Here is a 22,796-nt window from a genome sequence, read left to right on the forward strand (position 1 = left end):
TTGGTAGTGTGGTCCAGTGTATTAGGTGTCCTGTAGGGTCCATGGCCCAGCCTCCCCTATCACCCAAGGTAGGTACTCAAAGTGTGTCCTTTGTATAGGCTGAGTACACCCTCGTGTAGTTGGGCCTTGAATGCTGTTGGCAGGTCAATGGGAGGGATTTATGCAAACCAGTGCAAGCAAGGCCTGGCTGTGACCACTGACTACCAACTTCACCCTTCGTTGAATGGAGGATCAGCTATACAGGGGCAGGGTGATTGTGCTCCAGTGTGGTCTGTGGCTGTCCACTGGTTGCACAGGCTCTGTTTCCCAAGTGGTGTAGGCCAAGGTCAGCCCCAACGTGTGTTCTGCCCGGGGCCACCCTGAATGAGTTATAAAGCAGTATGAGATGGCTGCTACTTGTGCTGGGCTTGGAGAGTCCCAGGTGAAGCCAAGTTGTGAATCTGTGCTGGCTGCTGCTAATGCTGTGCCTGGAATGACTTAATAAAGGGTATGGGGGCTGGGAGCTCACTGAGTCCAGCTGTTGCTTATTTGATTGGATTAGGGAAGTTGTGAAGCATGAGCCAAGACCAGTCATTCATATGGAAAAGTCACAGTTAATCATTTGGGTGGGCCGGTAAGTTGGGTGGGATAGAGTCTCAGGGGGATCTCCAGGGCAGGGTAACAGTGTTAGATAAGTCAATGGAGTCTTAGATATGGCACCCACCTGCCAGCTCTGTGTCTCTGTGGGGGGAGGGCTCAGAAAAGGGACAATGGCCTCTGTCCACCTTTCTGTCTGGGAGAAAACTATCTTCCAGCTCCCACCTTGGTGCCAGACACTTCAGTTCCTCTCTTAAAGCCGCTGGTTCCGTTCAAGCTGCTACCCAGTGCTGGAGCGCAGAGGGAGTGAATCTGTGTAAGTTCATGTGTGGGTTTTTTAAGGGGAACTGCTTGGGACTCCAGAAGTTTCTTCCACCGACTCAATCCCCACTGGATTTTGCAGCCAGGAGTTATGGGGACTGATCTTCCTGGCACTGGAACCCTCTGTGAGGGAACCTGTTGTGTGGCTAAGACACTTCGCTCCTGAGATACCCTCCCCGAATTCATATCCACCACACATGGATATGTGTGGGACTAACCTGTTCTGTGTCTCCACCCCCCACCAGTCTGGATGGATGTGGTTTCTTTAGTTTTGTTGTTGTTAGACTTCCATTCAACTTGCTTTCTGATGGTTCTGGGTGATGGTTGTTCTATATTTTAGTTGTAATTTTGATGTGGTTGTGCAAGGAGGTGAGCTATGTGTACCCATGCTGCCATCTTGGCCAGAAGTGGGCACATTTCACACTTCTAAGTTATACTTACAACTAGTATTTTTTTGTTTTGGTAAGTGGGAAGAATAGAGCCAATTTTATAGCCCATCTTTAGTAATTATCTGAACCTAAAAGCAAGTGCTGTAATTTATTATTTTTCTTGTGGTTGTATCTTTATTTTCACTTCACCGTGATTTTTTTTAATAGTTTATTTTTTATTGTATTTTTTCCCATTACCGTTTATCCCCCTTATACCGTCTCCTGCCCTACTCCTCATCCGGATTTTTTAAGAAAACATGTATTGTATAAACTACCTCAACTCCCTTTAGAGTGGAAGGTAAAAAAATATTTTTAATAGAGATAAATGCAACATTGCTTTGTAAATAATACAAATTTAAGATTGGTAACATTATCACTAATAAAGTTCTAATGCTATACTCATTCATTCAAATACTTGAATACTGTGCAATGGGTAGACTGTGAATAAAATAATGACTAAAACTGGGCTCGTACTCACAAGAAGTTAATCTGGTAGATCCTTAGATCCTAACCCAGAATGTATTAACTTATGCATAGAATTATGCAAAATAGTAAATAAACTCATAAATAAATAATTATGCTTAAAAGGATGTTACTATAATGCTTGATTTTTCTAGTTCGCATGGCAACATTTAGATTTTGTAAGTCAAACTAGTCAGAATAGTGAGGATCACAAATGCTAGGGACAATTACTTTGTAAAATATTTATTGATAAAGAATAGGGATACCAAGTGGCTTAAGAAGCTCTGATATAGCTAAGGTAGAAACACATAAATGACTATAATACTCTGTGTAATATATAGTGTGATAAAGAAGAAGACAAGTTAGAGTGGAAACAAAAAAGAAGGCTTCTACTGAAAGTGCATTATGAAATTAATTTTAATTACTGGGAATGAATCAAATAAGAACAACATCTCTGAAGAAACAGCCATGACAAGCCATTTTGTACAGAAACATACAGACCAGTACACTCTAAAAACTTAGCATTATTATAAGGCTGAGAAATGTCTAATAGCATATTTCAGGAAAACAAAACTCCTAAAGGTGGGTAAAATAAAATTTTGACACTTTAAAGCATTATCTTTTCTGGACAGTTCATTTGTTTAATAACCACTTTTGTTGTTGTTATGATGCTGAAAACATCTTGGAATCTCTCGGTAGGAGAGTAATCAATCTACTTATATGATACCTGAGTCCCCTCTATAGTACCCGGTCAAAAGGCCATCTAGCTTATGTTGTAATGCCTGGGAATCACAACATCCTGAGACAGCTCCGTTTGGGAGCCTCTCTAACCATTAGAAAGCTCTTCTGGATACCTTGCTCCTGAAGAAAAGGACTGCCATTTCTATTTATATATAGTCTTACCACCTCACACCATAATAGGTGTTCAATAAAAGTTTGAATGATTTCACTGTAGTTTTCTATCAATTCAAATTCTCTCCCTTGGCTATACAGTGTTTTGGATATTTGAATGTAGCTATCATGTGGATCTTATCTTTTCTAAGTTATTTATATAACTTTTTTAATCTTTTCTTCATACAACACAGTAACATCCCATCACCTTACTAATCACTGACTAAAATATCCTGGAGCTAAATGCTGTTCTTCTGCATGGTCTGATGAATGCGGAGTAGGATGGCTCCACCACTCTTATTTTGTATACTGCTGTAAATATAGCTGATGGCATTAGCACTGTTGCTTTATATAAAGCTTACTCTTCTCTTAAATTACCAAATCAGCTTCCCCCTGTGGTGTTAAGTTTTTGTGTATTCATTAAGTAGTCTATTAGCTCTATAGTTTCAGCACTGACTTCTCCCCTGAGCTTTGCCCTCTTATATGCAATTGTCTATTAGACATTTCTTCTTGGCTAGACTTAAATACCGTAAGCTAAATGTGTCTCAAACCAAATTATTTTCTTCCCATTCTTACAACTGCCTCTCTTCTAGATTATCTCCAACTGGAAGTTGCTTAAACTGAAAAATTGAAAGTCGTTATAACATCTTTAGCTCCCCAATGTCCTATTTAGTTGTCATATCTGAATTTCACACCACAGTTCTCCTCTGCAGCTTCTATTCTCTGGCTTGCTTCTTTCTTACCTGTACTATTGCAGAGCCTCTTTACTGTGTGTCCCTAAGTCATCTTGTGTAGGTACTTCTGCCACTTAGTAGCTCTGAGAACGTTGGCAAATTATTTAACTTCACTGTGCCAGTTTAGTTACTTGTAAATGAAGATACTTAGTACCTATGTCGTGGGGATTATTTTGAGGTTTAAATGAGTCAAGTACTTAGAACAGCCCCTGAAAGATAGTGAGCAATTATTATTACCCCCCTTAAATCGGTCATTTATACTTTTGTAATGATAAAACTATCTAAAATGTAAATCTGTCACTCTCTTGCATTTACAAAAATATTCACTGTTTCCAATTCATCAATGGCATTTGTACCTTTTACAGTTTCTGAACCCATTTTAGAATCTGATGTCTTCATAAAAGTACATATACTCCTCGCTTTCCCACATTAGGGCATTTTGAACTCCCCTGAAGCCCATGTACTTGATTCCTTAAGATTCCATGTCACAATTACAAGTGTTCCATAAACTTTTGTTGAATGCACAGACTGTACTCTCCTCGGCGTGGCATATACCTCAGTCTTCATGACCAAGTCCCTCTCTGCCTCTTCTCAGGGCTTTCAGTTTCTCACTTTACTTTCCAGTACTGAACTGCTAGTAGTTCCCCCTGTTATAACTGCAGTTTCATTCTTGTATGCCTTTGATCTTCCTGCGGTATTTGTACTTCAAGATACAGCTCTTCCAGTGAGTTTTACTTATTTCTCTTCTTTTCACCCTCCTTACCACTCATGACCTCCCATCCCCCTACAGGTCTATATAATCATTTTTAATGTCCCTGTGTACCCTATTATTTTAGAATTAAAATTAACTGTTAAAGATTCCTCTCTTCTTTGGATTCTAAGCACCTTAAGGGCAAGGGACCGTGTCTTTGGGCCTTGTATCCACAGGACCTGTCACTCAGTAAACTTCAATGAACTTCAGCTACCTAGTGCTTTTCTTCCTCTGCCCGCTTTTTCTATTACAGCTTATCTTTTGTCACTCCTCTGTTTGAGAGCCTTAAGAGGCTCCCCTCTTTCTACCAGATAAAATTATAACTTCTGTGTGTTATATAAAGGGTTCTTTATCATCTGTTTCCTTTCTTTCCAGACTTGTTTCCTACCATTCCCTTACATGCACGGAGTTTACGTGTTATAGAACTCGGGTACTTTTGTATCCCAAACATTGGGTAACCCTGCTTCTTATCTTGGTATCATTGCAGATGTTGTTACTTCTCCCCGAAATACACATTTCTCCTTTTCCCTATCCCCAAAGAATTCTTTTTCCTTTATGAGAATTTAAGCATCACCTCTCGGAAGCTTTTTCTGACACCCTAAAGCTAAGATAGTTGAGCCTATTGTATGTGACTTTAATAGATACATGATTACAATGTAGCAGTCATCCCCACTGTTACAGTGTGAAAATCTTGAAGACAGGATGTCTTTCACCTCTGGTTTTTCCATCTAGTTTATAACCTGGTACATGGTACAAACTACTTATTAGGTGTTTGAATGAGTAAGTTCATGTGAAATTGAATTTAACTGGGTTGAAGAGATCTAACATTTTAATTTTTGGTATGGTTTACTGGTATCTTATATCAAGCTTAAATTATATATTAAATAATTTTACATTTGGTTTATTTGATTCTCCAAGAACATTTTATTGTTAGGTATTTAAAAATATTTAAAGTACTGGCTTAAAAAATAAAATACATTCCTTATTCTATGTTCATAGTTTAATACTTAGCATTTAGTTTTTTTCTCTTATTTCCATATATCCCAGGCCTACTGTGTAACAGAACCTGGAACAGGCTCTGATGTGGCTGGTATAAAGACCAAAGCAGAAAAGAAAGGAGATGAGTATGTTATTAATGGTCAGAAGATGTGGATAACCAACGGAGGAAAAGCTAATTGGTATGTTGTTTAAAACATCTCTGTATATTGCTTTGTAATCATTTTACATTCAGAATCTCCCCTCTGTCCTTTCCTTTGTTATGAAGCCACCAGAATTAAGATAAATTTTATTCATAGAACTTATGGAAGGTCCATAAGAGATTATAAGTAGTTCAGTGATTTTCAAAAACTATTTTTAAGCCTTGAACTATGTCTTCAAGTTAACTCTCAGAAGTTAAATTTGTAAAATAAAACAGAAATACCTGCTCTGGTTGTATCTGCTTAGGAAAGCTAGAACTCCATCCATTTGCCTCACCGTCTCCTCTTTCCATGCCCTACACCAGCACCTTCTTGGAACCGTTCTCCTGAGACTGAGGCAGAAAGGAAACCATTGACAGCAAATTACTCTGATTCCAAGCAATAAGTAATGGCAATTTTAAAACTCAGGTTATCTTAGAGAAGACGTAATTTTACTTGTATGAAATCTAAAAGGTCCAAATGTATAGGTACAAAAATAATGACATGAAGTTCAACAAAGGATCAAAAATCACTTGTATAAATCTAAAATGTTGAAGGAAAACATATTTGATAGTATTATTTGTGGGGGAAAAAAGATGAAAGTTTATTTAATAAGTAATTATAGGCTTAGTAGGAATCAACAGTGTGATGTATCTGCCTTTAAAAAGCTAATGTAAATTCTTGCTAAAATACAGTAATAGAAGGATAACATCAGCAAGAAGGAGAAAATGGTAACAGTTCTGGGCAACACACTTTAAGATACGCACTGGCAAAATGGAATACATTCAGAATCAAGACAGAGTCCTGCTTTAGGAGGAGCCTATAAAACATGTCCCTTGAAGAGTAAAGGAATTAGGTTTGGTTAGTTTGGAAGAATTTTGAAAATTTTTAAATAGTGTCACACAGAAAGAAAAGTGGTCTTGCACATGTGCATCAGGAAACCAGTTCAGCATTAATGGGTGAAAGTGAGAAAAATGCAGAATTCAGCTCAACATAAGGACAAGCTTTCCAACAACAGCGCTGTCCAGTGTCTTTATTCATCTGCAAAAAATATGATTCAATATATCTGTGTGCTTTGAAGCGCAGTTTTCTGGCAAGTAAAGCATTATTTCTGGGAATGAGCTTACCAGAGTGTCATTTGTTTTGCTTTAAACATGTCGCTCAATCCCTTGGGGGTGTCTAATCATTATGGATATCATTATCTTTAACTATGTGATTTTAATATCAGCAAGGAATTAAACTACTGAAATGTAACAAGTTGAGAGAAATCTAACCATGCGACTAGAAGTGTTCATAATTTTTAAGAACTCATGAAGTACAACTCTTCATGTAGTAAGACAAATTAGGTAATATATGAAACTAAAGTCAGTTTTTACTATACTTCATCTTAGCCAAAAGGCCAAGAAGCAATAACAATCAATTTTTACTATGTATTACTATTATCGAGTAAAACTATAGAGTGAATGGTAATTTATTAGTTTTATTTTTTAAATATATTTTATTGATTATGCTATTACAGCTGTCCCATTTTTTTCTCCCCTTTATTCCCCTCCACCCTGCATCACCCCTTCCACCTGCATTCCCCCCCTTTAGTTCATGTCCATGGGTCGGTCATACATATAAGTTCTTGGGCTTCTCCACTTCCTATACTATTCTTAACCTCCCCCTGTCTATTTTCTACCTACAATTTATGCTATTTATTCTCTGTACCTTTTCCCCCTCTCTCTGCTTCCCACTCCCTGCTGATAACCCACCATGTGATCTCCATTTCTGTGATTCTGTTCCTGTTCTAGTTGTTTGCTTTGTTTATGTTTTTGTTTTGTTTTTATTCTCAGTTGTTAATAGCTGTGAATTTGTTGTCATTTTACCGTTCATATCTTTGATCTTCTTTTTCTTAGATAAATCCCTTTAACATTTCATATAATAAGGGCTGGATGATGATGAACTCCTTTAACTTGACCTTATCTGGGAAGCACTTTATCTGCCTTTCTATTCTAAATGATAGCTTTGCTGGATAGAGTAATCTTGGATGTAGGTCCTTGCCTCTCAGAACTTGGAATCCTGAAAGGCAATAGTCCTGAAAGTTCTTTCCAGCCCCTTCTTGCCTGCAAGGTTTCTTTTGAGAAATCAGCTGACAGTCTTCTGGGCACTCCTTTGTAGTTAACTGTCTCCTTTTCTCTTGCTGCTTTTAAGATTCTCTCGTTATCTTTATTTAATCTTGGGTAATGTAATTATGATGTGCCTTGGTGTGTGCTTCCTTGGGTTCAACTTCTTTGGGACTCTCTCAGCTTCCTGGACTTCCTGGAAGTCTATTTCCTTTGCCAGATTAGGGAAGTTCTCCTTCATTATTTGTTCAAATAAGTTTTCAATTTTTTGTTCTTCCTCTTCTCCTTCTGGTACCCCTATAATTCGGATGTTGGAACATTTAAAGATATCCTGGAGGTTCCTAAGCCTCTCCTCATTTTTTTGAATTCTTGTCTCCTCGTTCTGTTCTGGTTGAATGTTTCTTTCTTCCTTCTGGTCCAAACCATTGATTTTAGTCCCCGTTTCCTTCTTGTCACTGTTGATTCCCTATACATTTTCCTTTATTTCTCCTTTCATTGCCTTCATTTTTTCCTCTTAATTTATGGCCATAGTCAACCAATTCCGTGAGCATCCTGATTACCAGTATTTTGAACTGTGCATTTGATAGGTTGGCTATTTTTTCGTTGCTTAGTTGTATTTTTTCAGGAACTTTGATCTGTTCTTTTACTTGGGCCATCTTTTTTGTCTTGGTGTGCCTGTTACGTAGTAAGGGGCAGAGCCTTAGGTATTCACCAGGGCTGGGCAACCCAAGTCACTCGTCATGACGCTATATGGGGGGGAGGGGTCTGACAGGAAACAGTGCCACTTGCTCAGCTCTCAGTCAGCTTTCAGTCACTTCCCCCACTACCCACAATCAAATTGGGCCCCTCTGGTGCTGATTCCTGGGTGGGTGGGCTTATGTACATTCCAGGACCCTGTGGGTCTCTCCAACAAACTCTCCTGTGAGGCTGGGAGTTTCTCCCACTGCTGCCTCAACCTCCACAGGCTTCTTTACAGCCAGAGGTTTTGAGGCTTTATTTCCCCACACTGGAATCCTGGGTTGCTCTGTATCTTGCTCACCAGTTGTTCCTCCCTATTTATCTGCATGCTAATGTGTGACCACCCAGTCCATCAGCTGCAGCCTTGCCTGAATCATCTCCACCCAGCTGCCTCTCTCCACGCCTCCTACCAGTCTGGATGAATGTTTCTTCTTTAACTCCTTGGTTGTTGGACTTCCATACAGTTTGATTTTCCGGCAGTTTCTGGTTGTTTTTTGTTTTTAAATTTGTTGTTGTCCTTCTTTTGGTTGTGTGAGGAGGCACACTGTGTCTACCTACGCCTCCATCTTGGCTGAAAGTCAGTTTATTAGACTTAAACATAGAAAATAAATGTGTTGTTTAAGGAATTTTTAGAAAATTCCTCCTGTGAGGATATTTAGAACATGGGTCACATGGATATTTGGATGTTTTGCCTTTTTCTCATATTTCATTTTAACATCTTTCTGGGATAAATTCTTTTAGAGGAAGAACTCAGCAAATACTCATAACAATTCAGATAATCAACAACACTAACTGCTGCATAAAGAGGACAGTAGTCAGAACCTAGGGGTCTCTACCTCTTATTATATCTTTTTTACAGGCAGCCCTGGCTGCTGTCCTTTTCCATATAGCTTGTTCCTTAATGAAATGACTTTTTTGGGGGAAAGAAAAAGTGCCAGTTTCAACATACACATACTTTTCTTTTTACATTACATTACCTTGATATAAGGAATTTTTACTTGCAACTCGTATACTAAAAGAAGTTAAACACCATATAATTAAGAAGTAGACTTACCCTGGCCCGGTGGTTCAGTTGGTTGGCATTGTTTTATACACTGAAAGGTTGCTGGTTCGATTCCCAGTCTGAGCACATACCATGGTTGTGAGTTGGATCCCTGGTCAGGGAGTGTACGGAAGGTAGCTGATTGATGTTTCTCTCTCTCTAAAGTCAGTGAACATATCCTTGAGTGAAGGTTTAAAAATAAAAAAAGATGTAGACCTGACTTGAAATACTAGCTTTGCCACATCATAAGTATGTAACTTGGCTTTGGCAAGTGTTTAAACCTCTCTGATTCTTCATTTCCTCATCTGGATAAAGGGCATTATTATGCCCTTCCAATATTATTTATTGGAATCCTTGGAAAGATTAACTGAGAATAACAGTCACCATATATTGTCTGCTAATATCATTATCTTTATTGTGTTTTATGTATATATTATATTAGGTATTTTTTATTGGCTCGTTCTGCCCCGGATCCTAAGACTCCTGCTAGTAAAGCCTTTACTGGATTTATTGTGGAAGCAGACACCCCAGGAGTACAGATTGGAAGAAAGGTAAAATATATATCAATAGTTAGGCCTCCATTATTATTTGAACCAAAAATTTCAAAATTATCATTTCAGTTTCCTTTACTGAAAACATTTTATTTTTATTAAGTTGCAGTAAAAATAAAGCTGTGTTTTGATGCTATCAGGTGAACTAATCTATATATTTCCAGAGATTTTAAGGTGAGAATAATCATTTCAAGTCATTATTTGAAAGAGTGGCCATTCATAGTGCCAGTCTGTATAGAATGCTAATAACAGTTGTGAGGGATAATGAAACAGAAACCAAACTATATTTATAGGGCCTGCCCAATAATGGAGTTTTAGATATTTCAGGAGATTGTCCCACTCTTTTTACTTTTTTACAGCAACCTTTCAGACAGGATAAGTGGCATTTATGCCTATTTTATGGATTAAAACAAGGTGACATAAATTGATTACCCACACCAGACAACGCAAAGATAAAAATCAGTGCCTGAGAAAAGTATGGAAATGGTAAAGAGCCTTGAATGTGGGAAGGCAATAAAATTTTTATTTAAGTAAGAAAAAGTATTTTAACGTAGCTGAAAGGTGTTGTAATCTGAATGTGCAGAGATAATTTAGCCGTAGCATTTCAAGAAGACTAAGAAGAAAAGTTTTCATTTAACAAATCAAAGAAGGAAAGAAATGAAGTCATTAAAGTAAACCTATGAGAGCTAAGGAAGCATTATTAGAGAGTACAACTGAGAACAGAAAGAGGAGACTCAGTTTTACAACAGTAAAAAACTTTTTGCAAAATGAATGTGTGGAAGAGGAAACTATAAATGACCCAATGATGTGGAATTACTAGAGGTTAAATGAATATATTATTTTCCTCCAAAATGGGGACAGGTACAGATTATCTGGTCAGGTGTTAGACTGAGGGTGGCATTACCTGAACTGGAAAGTGGAAAGGCTAACATTTCAATTGGCCAAGTTACATAAACTTCTAAACCAGTAATGTCTATTTGCACAATCCTGTTTTAAAAGCCATCAGAATCTCTCTGTTGTACCCATGCCTCTTTAAAATAGAAACATTTTGCTAGATTTCATGAGAGGAATAATTTCTTTTATAGGACATAGAATATTAAAGGTGGGAGATAATTTCTACCATTATTTCAGTCTGTGTACTGAATATTACAACTGAGATCCAAATGAAATGATTTACTCAGAGTTACATATTTAGAGGCAGAGTCAAGGTCCATACTAAGGTGTCCTAGGAACTTGCCCAGTGCAGTTTCTGACACTATATTCTATAATTTGTCTTAACAGTATATATTAAAGGTAGACCGTACTTTACAAATAAAACTATAATGAGATTGTTATATATAACAAATTATAAGTGCTAAGAATGGTTGTGCTTCTTCTAAGCAATTGGTTTTATTTGTATTTTATCCATGTTTCTTTTTTAGGGATGGTCACTACAAAATTTAGGGCCAAAGTTATGGCCATCTCTAGAAAGTATAAAGGACCTAACAGTTTATACTTTTTTAAGTAGTAAACCCACTTCTGAGTTTTATCTTGCTATACCTAGTCTCATTTTCTTTTTTTTCTGTTTTCTCATTTAAAAAATTCAATAAATCTCTAATTCAATAAATATTTATTATTGAGCTAATACTATATGGTAGGTACTATTTTAGGTATTGGGGAAACTCTATGGATCAGAATAGACATAAATCCCTGTGCTTGGGAAAGCTTCCTTTCTCATGAGAGAGACATAATTACATGGTATATAATTAAACCACCTTATATCTTTTTTCCCAAATATGGGGCATTTTACAAATTTGTGAAATTTGATGAGTTTCAAAATGTTTTGTGTTTTAGGAATTATATGGCTTGAAATGAGTCCAGGAAGCTTTTTGGTTTTAAATGTTCTGGTATTTGAGGTGATTCTGGAAAATAGGATAAACAGTGTTTTCTTAAAGTTTTCTTGGTACATCTGAGTGAAGGTCTAAAGTACTAGAGTTTATGAACTCTTAAAGACAAAATAAAGAGATGTTGATTTATTTTTCTGTCAAACTATATATTATTGTCACCATTTCTTCAAGCCTGGAAGCAAGACTATTAATACTAAAGCAAGCACATTAAACAATTTGTTTACATCTCTGTGTTCCCCTAGCCCATACTTCTCATGCTGCTTAATAAAAACAAGGTTAATTTTTTTCTGTAAGAAGGGTCATGATGTCTGCAACTTATTCTCAAATAATTGAAATAATGCTAATAGTTATGCATGCACACACACCAACACAGAGATAAAGCAAATGTGGCAAAATGTTGAGAATTGGTGAGTCCAAGTAAAAGGTATACTACTACAACTCTTCTGTTGGTTTGAATATTTTCAAGAAAAAACTTGAGGAAATGTAGCTACTTCAGCAGTTTCTTGCAAAGTTAAATGTGCACTTACCACATACCCAGCATTCTTAGGTATCCATCCAAGAGAAGTGAACACAAAGACACATACATGAATGCTTATAGCAGCTTAACTTATAATTGATAAAAACTGGGGTTAGGGGGTGCTCATCAACTAATGAATGGGTAATGGATATATAGTACATCCGATATAGTGGAATATTACTCAGCAGTAAAAGAAAAGATTTACTGACCAGCAGTAACAGGAATGAATCTCAACAGCACTATGAAAAATGGAAAGTCAGACACAGAAGGCTGACCTTATTATTCCACTGTGTGATATTCTAGAAAAGGAAAAACTATGTGGACAGAAATCAGATCAGTGTTTGCTTGGAGCTGGGAACACAGTAAACAAAATGACCGAAAGGGGGTACAAGAGAACTTCTGGGAGTGCTGAAATACTCTGTGTCTTTACTGTGATGGTGATTACACATAAACAGGACTATTAGAAATGTATGTGCAGACAGATGAATTTTTCTATGTGGTAAGTTCTACCTCAATCTAATTTTAAGAAACAGTTGAGAGAAAACAGAAATTCAACTTTTAACTAGTATATTACTTTGCTAGCTCTATTAGTTAAGCTAAAATTAAATATCCTATTTAATTTTTAAAATTAAATAGCCAAATGCAAACTGACTTAGGATACACACTAAAAAGGGAAAGAAAAGAGCCTTCAAACATATAATGAAATTTGTCTTTGTAGGTACATGTAATATATACATGTAAACCTTTAGATGAAACATTGTTTTAAACTAGGGGTTGACACTTTTTTGTAATGGTACAGATTGCAAATATTTTAGATTTTGAGAGCTATATGGGTTCTGTCACAACTATTCAATTCTGCCATTGTAGTAAGAAAGTAGCCATAAATAGTATGTAAATGAATAGGTATGATTATATTCCAATAAAGTTTACTTTACAAAGTAGGCATTACAGGCCATAGGTTGTTGACCGTTGTTTTAGACAATTACAGAAAGTCATGAAACAGTGGTTACAGCAAAAATTCATGCTAGCTCATAAAATGTTCCTTTAATGTATATTGTTTTTTCTACTAGGAGTTAAATATGGGCCAGCGATGTTCAGATACAAGAGGAATTACCTTTGAAGATGTGAAAGTGCCTAAAGAAAATGTTTTAATTGGTGAGGGGGCTGGTTTCAAAATTGCAATGGGAGCTTTTGATAAAACCAGACCTCCAGTAAGTAATATGATTTGATAATCTTTATGTGATTTCTTATGTATTACATTGGGTGGTTTTTTTTTTAACATTGTAAGCTTGGCGTGTATTTCTTTTTTAATATCTGCTTTATAATTATTTTACATTTTAGAATTATTCAATTCTTTTGCTGCCTGTTACAGAAATTATTTTAGCAAATACAAAATTACTGTAATTGCTGCTAGATTTACAGGGGCAGTTTATACTAAGTTTCATCATTCCTGCTGATATGCACAAGGGAGAACCAAAAAACCCAGAATTATCTTCTAGAGGGCAGGCCCCTTGTAGTACAGGCTTCCCTGGCTAGGTGAGTGTTCTAGGGACCCATCTGTATCAGTGTACCAGCTGGCATTGTTGTGAGAGACTGCATTTGGCTTCAGTGAAATTTTTTTGAAGATTCTTTCAAAGCATTTGCGCATTTCATGATGGGTGATTTACGAACACACTCACGCCACGCTGAGTGTTTAGCAGTTTTTGACCCAAAACGACATGATCCCCATGCGCACTCTCCCTAATCACCCTATCTTGCCCGGAGCAACATTTTTTTTTTGTTTCCCCGAAGAAAAAAATCCTCAAAGGGAAACACTGTGCCCAGGTGGAGGAGGCGAAATGAAAAAAAAAGGGCAAAGACATTAAAAGGCATCAAAAATCAGCGAATTCAAAACTTTTGAGTAGTGGGAAAAATGTCTTGACAGGTGTATTGCATCAAATGGAGAGTACTTTGAAGGTGACTGAAGTTTAAATGTAAGAATAAATACACAATATTTTATAAATAAATTCCATTTTTTAGGGGTCTCCCCTCATACTCATTTCTTTTTCACTCATTAGGGATATTTTCCCTGGAAAGCTTTTCTTTGTTAAATTGAAGAAATGATTTGTCTCTAGTGATGATCCTATACCTTACAAGTGTCTTCCATTAATCTTAAATTCATAAGTATATAAATTTAAATGCTGGTGTCCCTCCCCACCCCACCCCCAGTCTCTTGTTGTCTTAAACTATAGGTTACCTCTCTGTATAATCCTTAATTTAGAATCTTAGGCAAATAGCCATTATACTGTGTGTTTTAGAGTGAGCATGAACTTTTGCTTTGTAAAATGTTATGACGCTAGGTAGCAGCTGGTGCTGTGGGACTAGCACAAAGAGCTTTGGATGAAGCTACCAAGTATGCCCTGGAGAGGAAGACTTTTGGAAAGCTGCTTGTTGAGGTAATTTTACTATTGTACTTGCTTTGTTCAAATGCAAATACATTCATTTTCATCTAAATGTTTGAAAATTATTTTTTAAGTACAAACTATTTCTGCTTTGGTAGCAAGAAGATAATGTGATCTATCGGGAAGACTTTCAAGAATAGATTTTCTTTAGACTGCCACTAATTATTGTCAACTGAGGGAATTGTGCTAAGAAGAGAAAAAAGAACAGCCAGTATTTCCTGAATGCCTGTTGTATACCCGACACTGTGCTACACATTTTATTGTCTGCTTCTCCCAGTACTGTGCTTGTTTTGGTAGTATTATAATCTCCATTTAACATTGGGAAACTGAGGCTGAGAATGATTATATAATTTGTCCAAGATCATACAATTTTTATTAAATATTTATTTATTTTTAGAGAGGGGAAGGGAGGGAGAAAGAGGGAGAGAAACGTCAATGTGTAGTTGCCTCATGTGCACCCCCCACTGGGGACCCAGCCTGCAACCCAGGCTTGTTCCCTAGACTGGGAGTAGAACCATCGACCCTTTGGTTCACAGGCTGGCACTCGATCCACTGAACCACACCAGCCAGGGCCAGGATCACACAATTTATACATCACAGATCCAGGACTCCATTTCATGCTCTTAATCTATGTTACTTTTCATGTCTTCTTGATTATCATATAATTTTAGTACTAAAGAGTCCTGTCTTCTATGAAAAGATGCTCAGCATCACTAGCCATCAGAGAGATGCAAATTAAAACCACAATGAGGTACCATCTCACAACAGTCAGAGTGGCCAACATAAATAAATCAACAAACAAATGTTGGTGAGGATGCGGAGAAAAGGGAGCCCTAGTGCACTGTTGGTGGGAATGCAGACTGGTGAGGCCACTGTGGAAAACAGTATGGAATTTCCTCAGAAAACTAAAAATGGAACTGCCCTGTGACCCAGCAATTCCGCTGCTGGGATTATACCCTAAGAACCCTGAAACACCAATCCAAAAGAACCTGTGCACCCCAATGTTCATAGCAGCACAATTTACAATAGCCAAGTACTGGAAGCAACCTAAGTGCCCATCAGCAAACGAGTGGATCCAAAAACTATGATATATTTACACAATGGAATTCTATGCAGCAGAGAGAAAGAAGGAGCTTATACCCTTTGCAACAGCATGGATGGAACTGGAGAGCATTATGCTAAGTGAAATAAGCCAGATGGTGAGGGACAAATACCATATGATCTCACCTTTAACTGGAACATAATAAATAGAAGAAAAAAGGAAACAAAATATAACCAGAGACATTGAAGTTAAGAACACTCTAACAATAGCCAGAGGGGAGTGGGGAGGGGACAGTGAGGAGAGGGGATTATAGGAACTACTATAAAGGACACATGGACAAAATCAAGGGGGAGGGTGGAGGTGGGGGAGGGAGGTGGGTTCGGCTGGGGTGGGGTGGAAGGATGGGGAGAAAAGGCATACAACTGTAATTGAATAACAATAAAAATTTTAAAAAAAGAAATTAAAAAAAATAGTCTTGGCTTCCATGAATTTCCAGGGAAATGTTTAACTCTTATCTCTTCAAGTATTGAAGAGATGTATCATTTATATTGTCTCCTGTAACTCTCTGTAGGTTGTACACTGAACACCTCCTGTTTCTGTCCCCATGTGTCAGTGGTTCTCAAACTGATGAAAATCGATTTATTTTTAATTTCTGATCGTGGACCATTATTTTTGTAAATACAAGAATGTCACAATATCAAGTTGTTATAAAGGTTTCTAAATGTTTGCTCTTACTTTCTATACCATGAACCAGTAACAGTTTGTGGACTGGTTCACAGATCAAATGTGGATTAGTGCTGCTCTGTGTCCATTAAACCTCAGTTTCATTATTTATCTCTCTATGCTATATTCTAGATAATTTTTCCAAAAAGTTTTCCAGTTCTCTGATCCTGTGCCTTATCTGCTACTTACTCCTATCTGCTGAATTATTTAATGACTTTTTTATTTACAGAAGGTATATTCAGTCCTTTTTCGGTTCCACCCCTTCTTTTTTATGGTGTCCTGGTTTTTTAACATAGCTTCTCTTTCTCTTGTCTCCTTAATTACATAAAAATACTTCCTTTATAGTCACTTTCAGATTTTCTTGTGTTATATCCAAGTTCTTAGGGTATTAATCTTTGGGTCTGTTGCATTTTCTACTCTGTTATGGCCAGTTATTTTCTACCCCCTCCCCATACCCTCCTCCACATCCACGCATCCCCTCCACAGTCACCACAGTGTTGTCTGTTGTCTGTGTGTTCTCTCCCTTAATCTCTGCTTGTAAGTTTATCCACAGCAGGTATTATCTTCAGTGCATTGTGGTAGCATCCTAGAGATTGACTTTTATCCTTTTTTGTACTTTTATCAGGTACCCCAGAGATTTCACCATTTCAAGAGCTGGTTTTTCTTTCTTTCTTTCTTTTTTTTTGCATTAATTTTCTCCACTTAGGAATCTTGACCCACAGAGGCTGTACACAGTAATTCCACAGTTTAAGAGATTCATTTCTGTTTTTGAGCCTTTCAGGCAGTCTCCTGGGCAAGATACAAGCTCTGTGGCCTTCCCACCCTCATGAGCAGAGACTTTTAGTTCTCTAGAAAGAAGCTCTTTTCCTAGGTACTTTTTCTTTGCATTCAGGGAATCTCAATTTTAGCCCCTTATCTTCATGCTTGCATTCAAGTCTCCTGTTCTTGTGTGTTCATTAAAACTCCAGCTATTCTCCCATTGAACCCAAATCTCAGTCTGATTTTTTCCCCCTTCTTTGTGCTATTTATTCTCAATTAGCATTTACATTCCTTCTTGGAGGTACCTGGGGATTTGTTTCTTTCCTTAAGCTCTTTTTTTTTTTTTAATGAAGCATTTCTTTGTGGCCAAAAATACAGTTTACATTAGCTCATTCATATTGCTGGAACTGCATAAATACAGATTGGCAAAATATATGTACTGACTTAGTTTAGCTTACTCTTGAATAAATAATGACTACAAATACTAGTCAGTGCAGCTCTGTCATCATTTACAGGTCTTCATTCCTATAGGACTTCTTTTAATGTGCCTTATTTTAAAGCATATGTCCCATTCTGTATTCATTATAATTTATATGATACAGTATAAGTAAAATTAACTAATAAAACTTATCTATAGTCCCAGTGTTCAGAGATAAGTACAGTGGACATTTTGCTCTATATTCCTTCTCCATAAATACATTTTTCCAAATCTGTAACTGTACTATGTATTTGAATTTCTCAGTTATCAGTATGTGATGAACATATATCCATCCTATCATATATCTTGGCCGTACAACTCATACAATTCCATGAATTGTATCTGTTACTATCTCTTAGTGAAAGTATCCATCTTATGTCTCCTATTTGATTATGGATCTCTAGAAGATAGGAGGCATCTTTTATTTGTCCTTGGCATGGCACTCACTTTCCCCTGTCAACATCTGGTACTCGTTATTATTATTCACTATATGTAGCAATTTTCTTTAAAAATCCTAGAAGAGGCTCAAAGGATATATACAGTTTTCATAGAATTTGTGCTAAAAGTGCATAACTTCATTCCAACCCTAAGAGAACATCAGACAAACCCAAATTAGTACAGTCTACAAAAATAACCAATCAGTACTCATTAAAAATGTCAAGGTCATGAAAGACAAGGCAAGACTGAGGAATTGTACCAGACTGGGGAAGATTAAGAAGAAATAACACCTAAACTCAGTTAGAATTATATTTGGGGTCCTTGAAAAGAAAAATGACATTAGTAGAAAACTTGGCCAAATTTGAATGAAGTTTATAGTTAAGTTGATAATACAATACCAATGTTAATGTCATATTATTGGTAAGTGTACTGTGATTTTGTAATATGTTAACATTGGAGGAAGCAGAGTATAACTTTTTAAGTCTAAGATTAGTTTAAAAGTTTTAAAAAATTAGGAGAAAACCTTTTAAATTAGTGATATTCTTAAACTTTTTTATTTTTAATTCTAGCACCAAGCAATATCATTTTTGCTGGCTGAAATGGCAATGAAAGTTGAACTAGCTAGATTAAGTTACCAGAGAGCCGCTTGGGAGGTTGATGCTGGTCACTCAAATACCTACTATGCATCTATTGCAAAGGCATTTGCTGGAGATATTGCAAATCAGGTAGCTACTGATGCTGTGCAGATTTTTGGAGGCGCTGGATTTAATTCAGAATATCCTGTGGAAAAACTAATGAGGGATGCCAAGATCTATCAGGTAACATTAAAAATAATTTTTTTTTGTTTTTTAGGAAACCATGTGTCTATAGATGACAATAGATTGTGACCATTTAGAGCAGGAGTGTCAAACTCATTTTCACCGGAGGCCACATCAGCCTCGTGGTTGCCTTCAAAGGGCCAAAATAATTTTAGGACTATATAAATGTAACTACTCCTTAACTGTTAAGGAGTTGAAATTACATTTGGCCCTTTGAAGGCAACCGCGAGGCTGATGTGGCCCCTGGTGCAATTGAGTTTGACACCCCTGGTTTAGAGATTTTATGCTACTAGTAATTATAAATGACACCATAGATGGTTTTAAGTTGAAGTTTTTAGAACTAATTAACAGAAATGAGAATGTTATCTTTAAGTATATGCCTCAAGAGAAAATAGGTTAACAAAGTAAATGGTCTAGACATATGCATGGGTCTAGATCAGCCTTCGAGTCTTGACATCCTAACTAATTGTAACTCACCCTTTGCTCTCTGAAAAGTATGCATAGCAGTTGTTTATGTATGTATGTATGTATGTATGTATGTATGAAACACTACCTGATTATTCCCAACACCACAAGATACAGTTTTATTGATTTTAGAGGAAGAGGAAGGGAGGAGGAGAGAGAGAGAGAGAAACATCAATATGTTGTTGCACTTACGTATGCATTCACTGATTGATTCTTTTAAGTGGGTTCGATCCCTGTTTAGGGATCGAACAACCTTGGCATATTGGGACGATGCTCTAACAAGCTTAGCTACCTGTCCAGGGCAGTATGCATAGCAATCAAAATTAAATTACTTTATTTTGAACCCTGCCTGACAATGATTGAATTGACTGAAAGCGTAATTAGGAGTAAAAAAACCAACATGAGGAGACAGGTATAGATAATTCTGTTTTCTAGATTAAATTGGTGGTTAGAAAAATTTAAGAGATGAGAGTAATATAGTAAATTAGATATAAATGCACACATTCTCTGCATGTAGCTTAAGTAAGTATAACCCATGTTCTTCATTATCTCATCCCTTGCTTCCTTCTACCTCCAAAACTATTTGAGAAATCCAGGCATTTGAATTCTAGTAGTAGAACCTTAGAATGCTTGAGTGAGAAGGAAACGTAGACATAGTACAGCCTCTCAATTTAGACATGAAAAAAGTGAGGGCCAGAATCTGTGCTGTATCCAAAGGTACAGGTTTATCTGGTGATACTATCCTTCTTCTGCAGCCTATAATTATAATTATTACAATTATCAACCATTTAACTTTTCTCTGCCATCTGAGAGATGAACTAACAAGTTGCTAGGATTAAAAGTTCCAACTGGAAGTGAGGGTTGGCTACTAGGAAGTGAACAAAACCAAATCTGTCCAGCATCATTTTCTTTAGCAACTCTGTTCCTTAGGCAGCAAGAGAAAAAATTAGATGTAAGAGTAGGAATAGAAAATGACTAAAGGTAACAACTAGCTAAAAACAGTTCAGAAAAATTGGAGAAATAGTTTAGCAATTTCAAAATTTAGATTTCCTAGACTTCTTTGAAATATTAATATTTGATTTTTAAGACTCTTCCAAAGTTTTGGTAAATCACTTATATAATAATTTAAAATCTTTACAGAATTATATATTTGCATGGGTGTCACAGTCAGATTTTGAATCACTATACCACATATGGTTTGACTCAGTTGGGTATTACAGTGGAGCTTACAGTACTTTCCAAAATATTGAGTAAATTGAAGTATTTGTGTACTGAAGACATTTAACCTACCTGTATATTTTTTCCCTTGCAGATTTATGAAGGTACAGCACAAATTCAAAGGCTTATTATAGCTCGTGAACACATTGGCAAGTATAAAAATTAACAGGATCGCTGTAGAGCCCTGGGTGGTGTGGCTCAGTTGGTTGGAGCTCTGTTCAGTACACCAAAAGGTCTTGGGTTTGATCCCTGATTGAGGCATGTTCGGGAGTCAACTGATCAATGTCTCCGTCTCTCTCCTCCTCCCTCTCTAGTAATAAAAATTCTCCTTCAAAAAAAAATTACTTGGGGAAAAAATTACTATAGAAACATGATCAATAGAACATAATCCACTATTTAAGCTACAGAAAAAAGAAAGGGCTTCAAGATTTTTCCCAGTGAAAATCTTAAAATAAGTGCTCTTAAGTAAACATATGCAACTGATTCTAATAGTAATTTTACCTTTGTTTAACTTTATGACTTTCCTCAAATAGATTTGGTTTCACTAAAATTATGTGTTGTTCTTAGTACCACTGTACTTGAATTATATTAACCTGAAAAATACATTTGTTTTGTTATTTTGACCCTTTAAAATTAAAGTAGCAGAAGTTCCTTGGAATGTCAATATTTTCCCAATGACAGAGACGTGGGTTGATAAAAGTACTCAGGATGTTTTAAAATTTACATTGAGAAAACATTGTAAGATGTGGATGCCATCAAATAACTTGCCAGTGACTTTCTAGACTTAATGATATTGTAGTAGAGTAGTTCATTTTGCTACAATTTGGAAAGTATTTGTTTTCAGTTTGTACAGTGATAGTAAAAAATTCGATGTTCATATTCTCTCATTATACAACAAACAGGTTACTTGAAAATGTGTTTAATTCTGAGCCCACATTTCACTTACCTTATTTAAAATCAATCAGTAAAATTTGCTTTAAATTATTTCTGTATGACTTCATTGGTCTGTGGATAGCCTTTGGTCTATTGTACACAATCGTACTTCATCTGCATACATTCTGAAAAGAAACTTAAATAAAAGTGTTCAGTACTCATTAGTGTATCTGTATTCTTTCCAGGAAGTATTATTACTTCGTGTAATAGTGGATACCTAATTTATGTATTATGATGGGGAAAAAGTCACATTTTGATTTTGAACTGCATGAAGTTACCTGCCCATTTTTCATGAGATTATATTATGAGATACCTCAGAAAATACAAATACAAAATAATGTAAGAATCAACATCTGTGGCCCTGACTGGTGTGGCTCAGTTGGTTGGGCATTGTCCTGCAAAGGGAAAAGTTGCTGGTTCTATTCCAGGTCAGGGCACGGTACAAGAGGCAACTGATTGGTGTTTCTCACATTGATGGTTCTCTCCCTCTCTTTGTCCTTTCCTTCCTCTCCCTCTCTAAAAATAAATAAATAAAACCTAAAAAAAAAGAAAACCCCAACATGTGTGAAATTCCTTTGTAAATTGTAACATCATTTCTTTGAACATCAAATGCTGCTAAAATATGTTATACTTAATGGTGTTTCTGACACTACTTCTGATTTTCCAATTCTGACACCAGCGGTACAGTTCAGTCCTATTCTGATATTAATTCAGAATAGTTAGCATGAGACTGCACAGGTTTGAGGACTAAGTACCGCAAGACTACCCTCATTTCATACATTAGTCACAAGTCCTGGTTCCCCAGGCTACCCACACTTCTGTCCAATTTTGCCGTAAATTTAGGTATTCCCAAACCTCCATCCTCAGGTTTTACAATTTGTGTGAATGGCTCACAGAACTTAGGAAAACACTTCACTTACATTTACTAGTTTACTACAACGGATATTACTAAGGAACAGCCAAATGGGAGAGATGCATAGGGCCATATATGGGAGAACACAGAGCTTTCATACCTTCTTCCAGTGCACCATCCTCCAAGCTTGTCAGTGTATTCACCAACCTGGAAGCGTTTTTGAGGCCCTGACGGATATGGCTCAGGTGGTTGGGCGTAGTCCTGGAAAGCCAAGGGTTGCTGGTTTTATTCCAGGTCAGGGCACATACCTGGGTTGTGGGTTCCCTCCCTGGTTGGGGTACATACTAGAGGCAGCCAGTTTTTCTCTCCCTCTCTCTTTCCCTCTTATCGCTGAAAAGAAATCTTTTTTAAAAAAGAGTATGTATAGGGAATCTTTAGCCCCAGAGGTCAA

General features: G+C 36.8%; 1 protein-coding gene across 1 annotated transcript in view; it reads left to right on the top strand.

The window, feature by feature from the left end:
• Positions 1-21,653, top strand: part of ACADM (acyl-CoA dehydrogenase medium chain) — a 40,132-nt gene extending 18,479 nt beyond the window's left edge. The window contains exons 7-12 of the mRNA XM_024565520.3: positions 5,211-5,341; positions 9,666-9,774; positions 13,248-13,388; positions 14,517-14,612; positions 18,628-18,876; positions 20,654-21,653. Coding sequence (XP_024421288.2) covers positions 5,211-5,341; positions 9,666-9,774; positions 13,248-13,388; positions 14,517-14,612; positions 18,628-18,876; positions 20,654-20,725 — 798 coding nt within the window. The 3' untranslated portion in view covers positions 20,726-21,653. The remainder of the gene's footprint in view (positions 1-5,210; positions 5,342-9,665; positions 9,775-13,247; positions 13,389-14,516; positions 14,613-18,627; positions 18,877-20,653) is intronic.
• Positions 21,654-22,796: the final 1,143 nt, after the last annotated feature.

Source organism: Desmodus rotundus, chromosome 3 (genome assembly GCF_022682495.2).
Source record: "Desmodus rotundus isolate HL8 chromosome 3, HLdesRot8A.1, whole genome shotgun sequence".
NCBI classification, from domain to species: domain Eukaryota; kingdom Metazoa; phylum Chordata; class Mammalia; order Chiroptera; family Phyllostomidae; genus Desmodus; species Desmodus rotundus.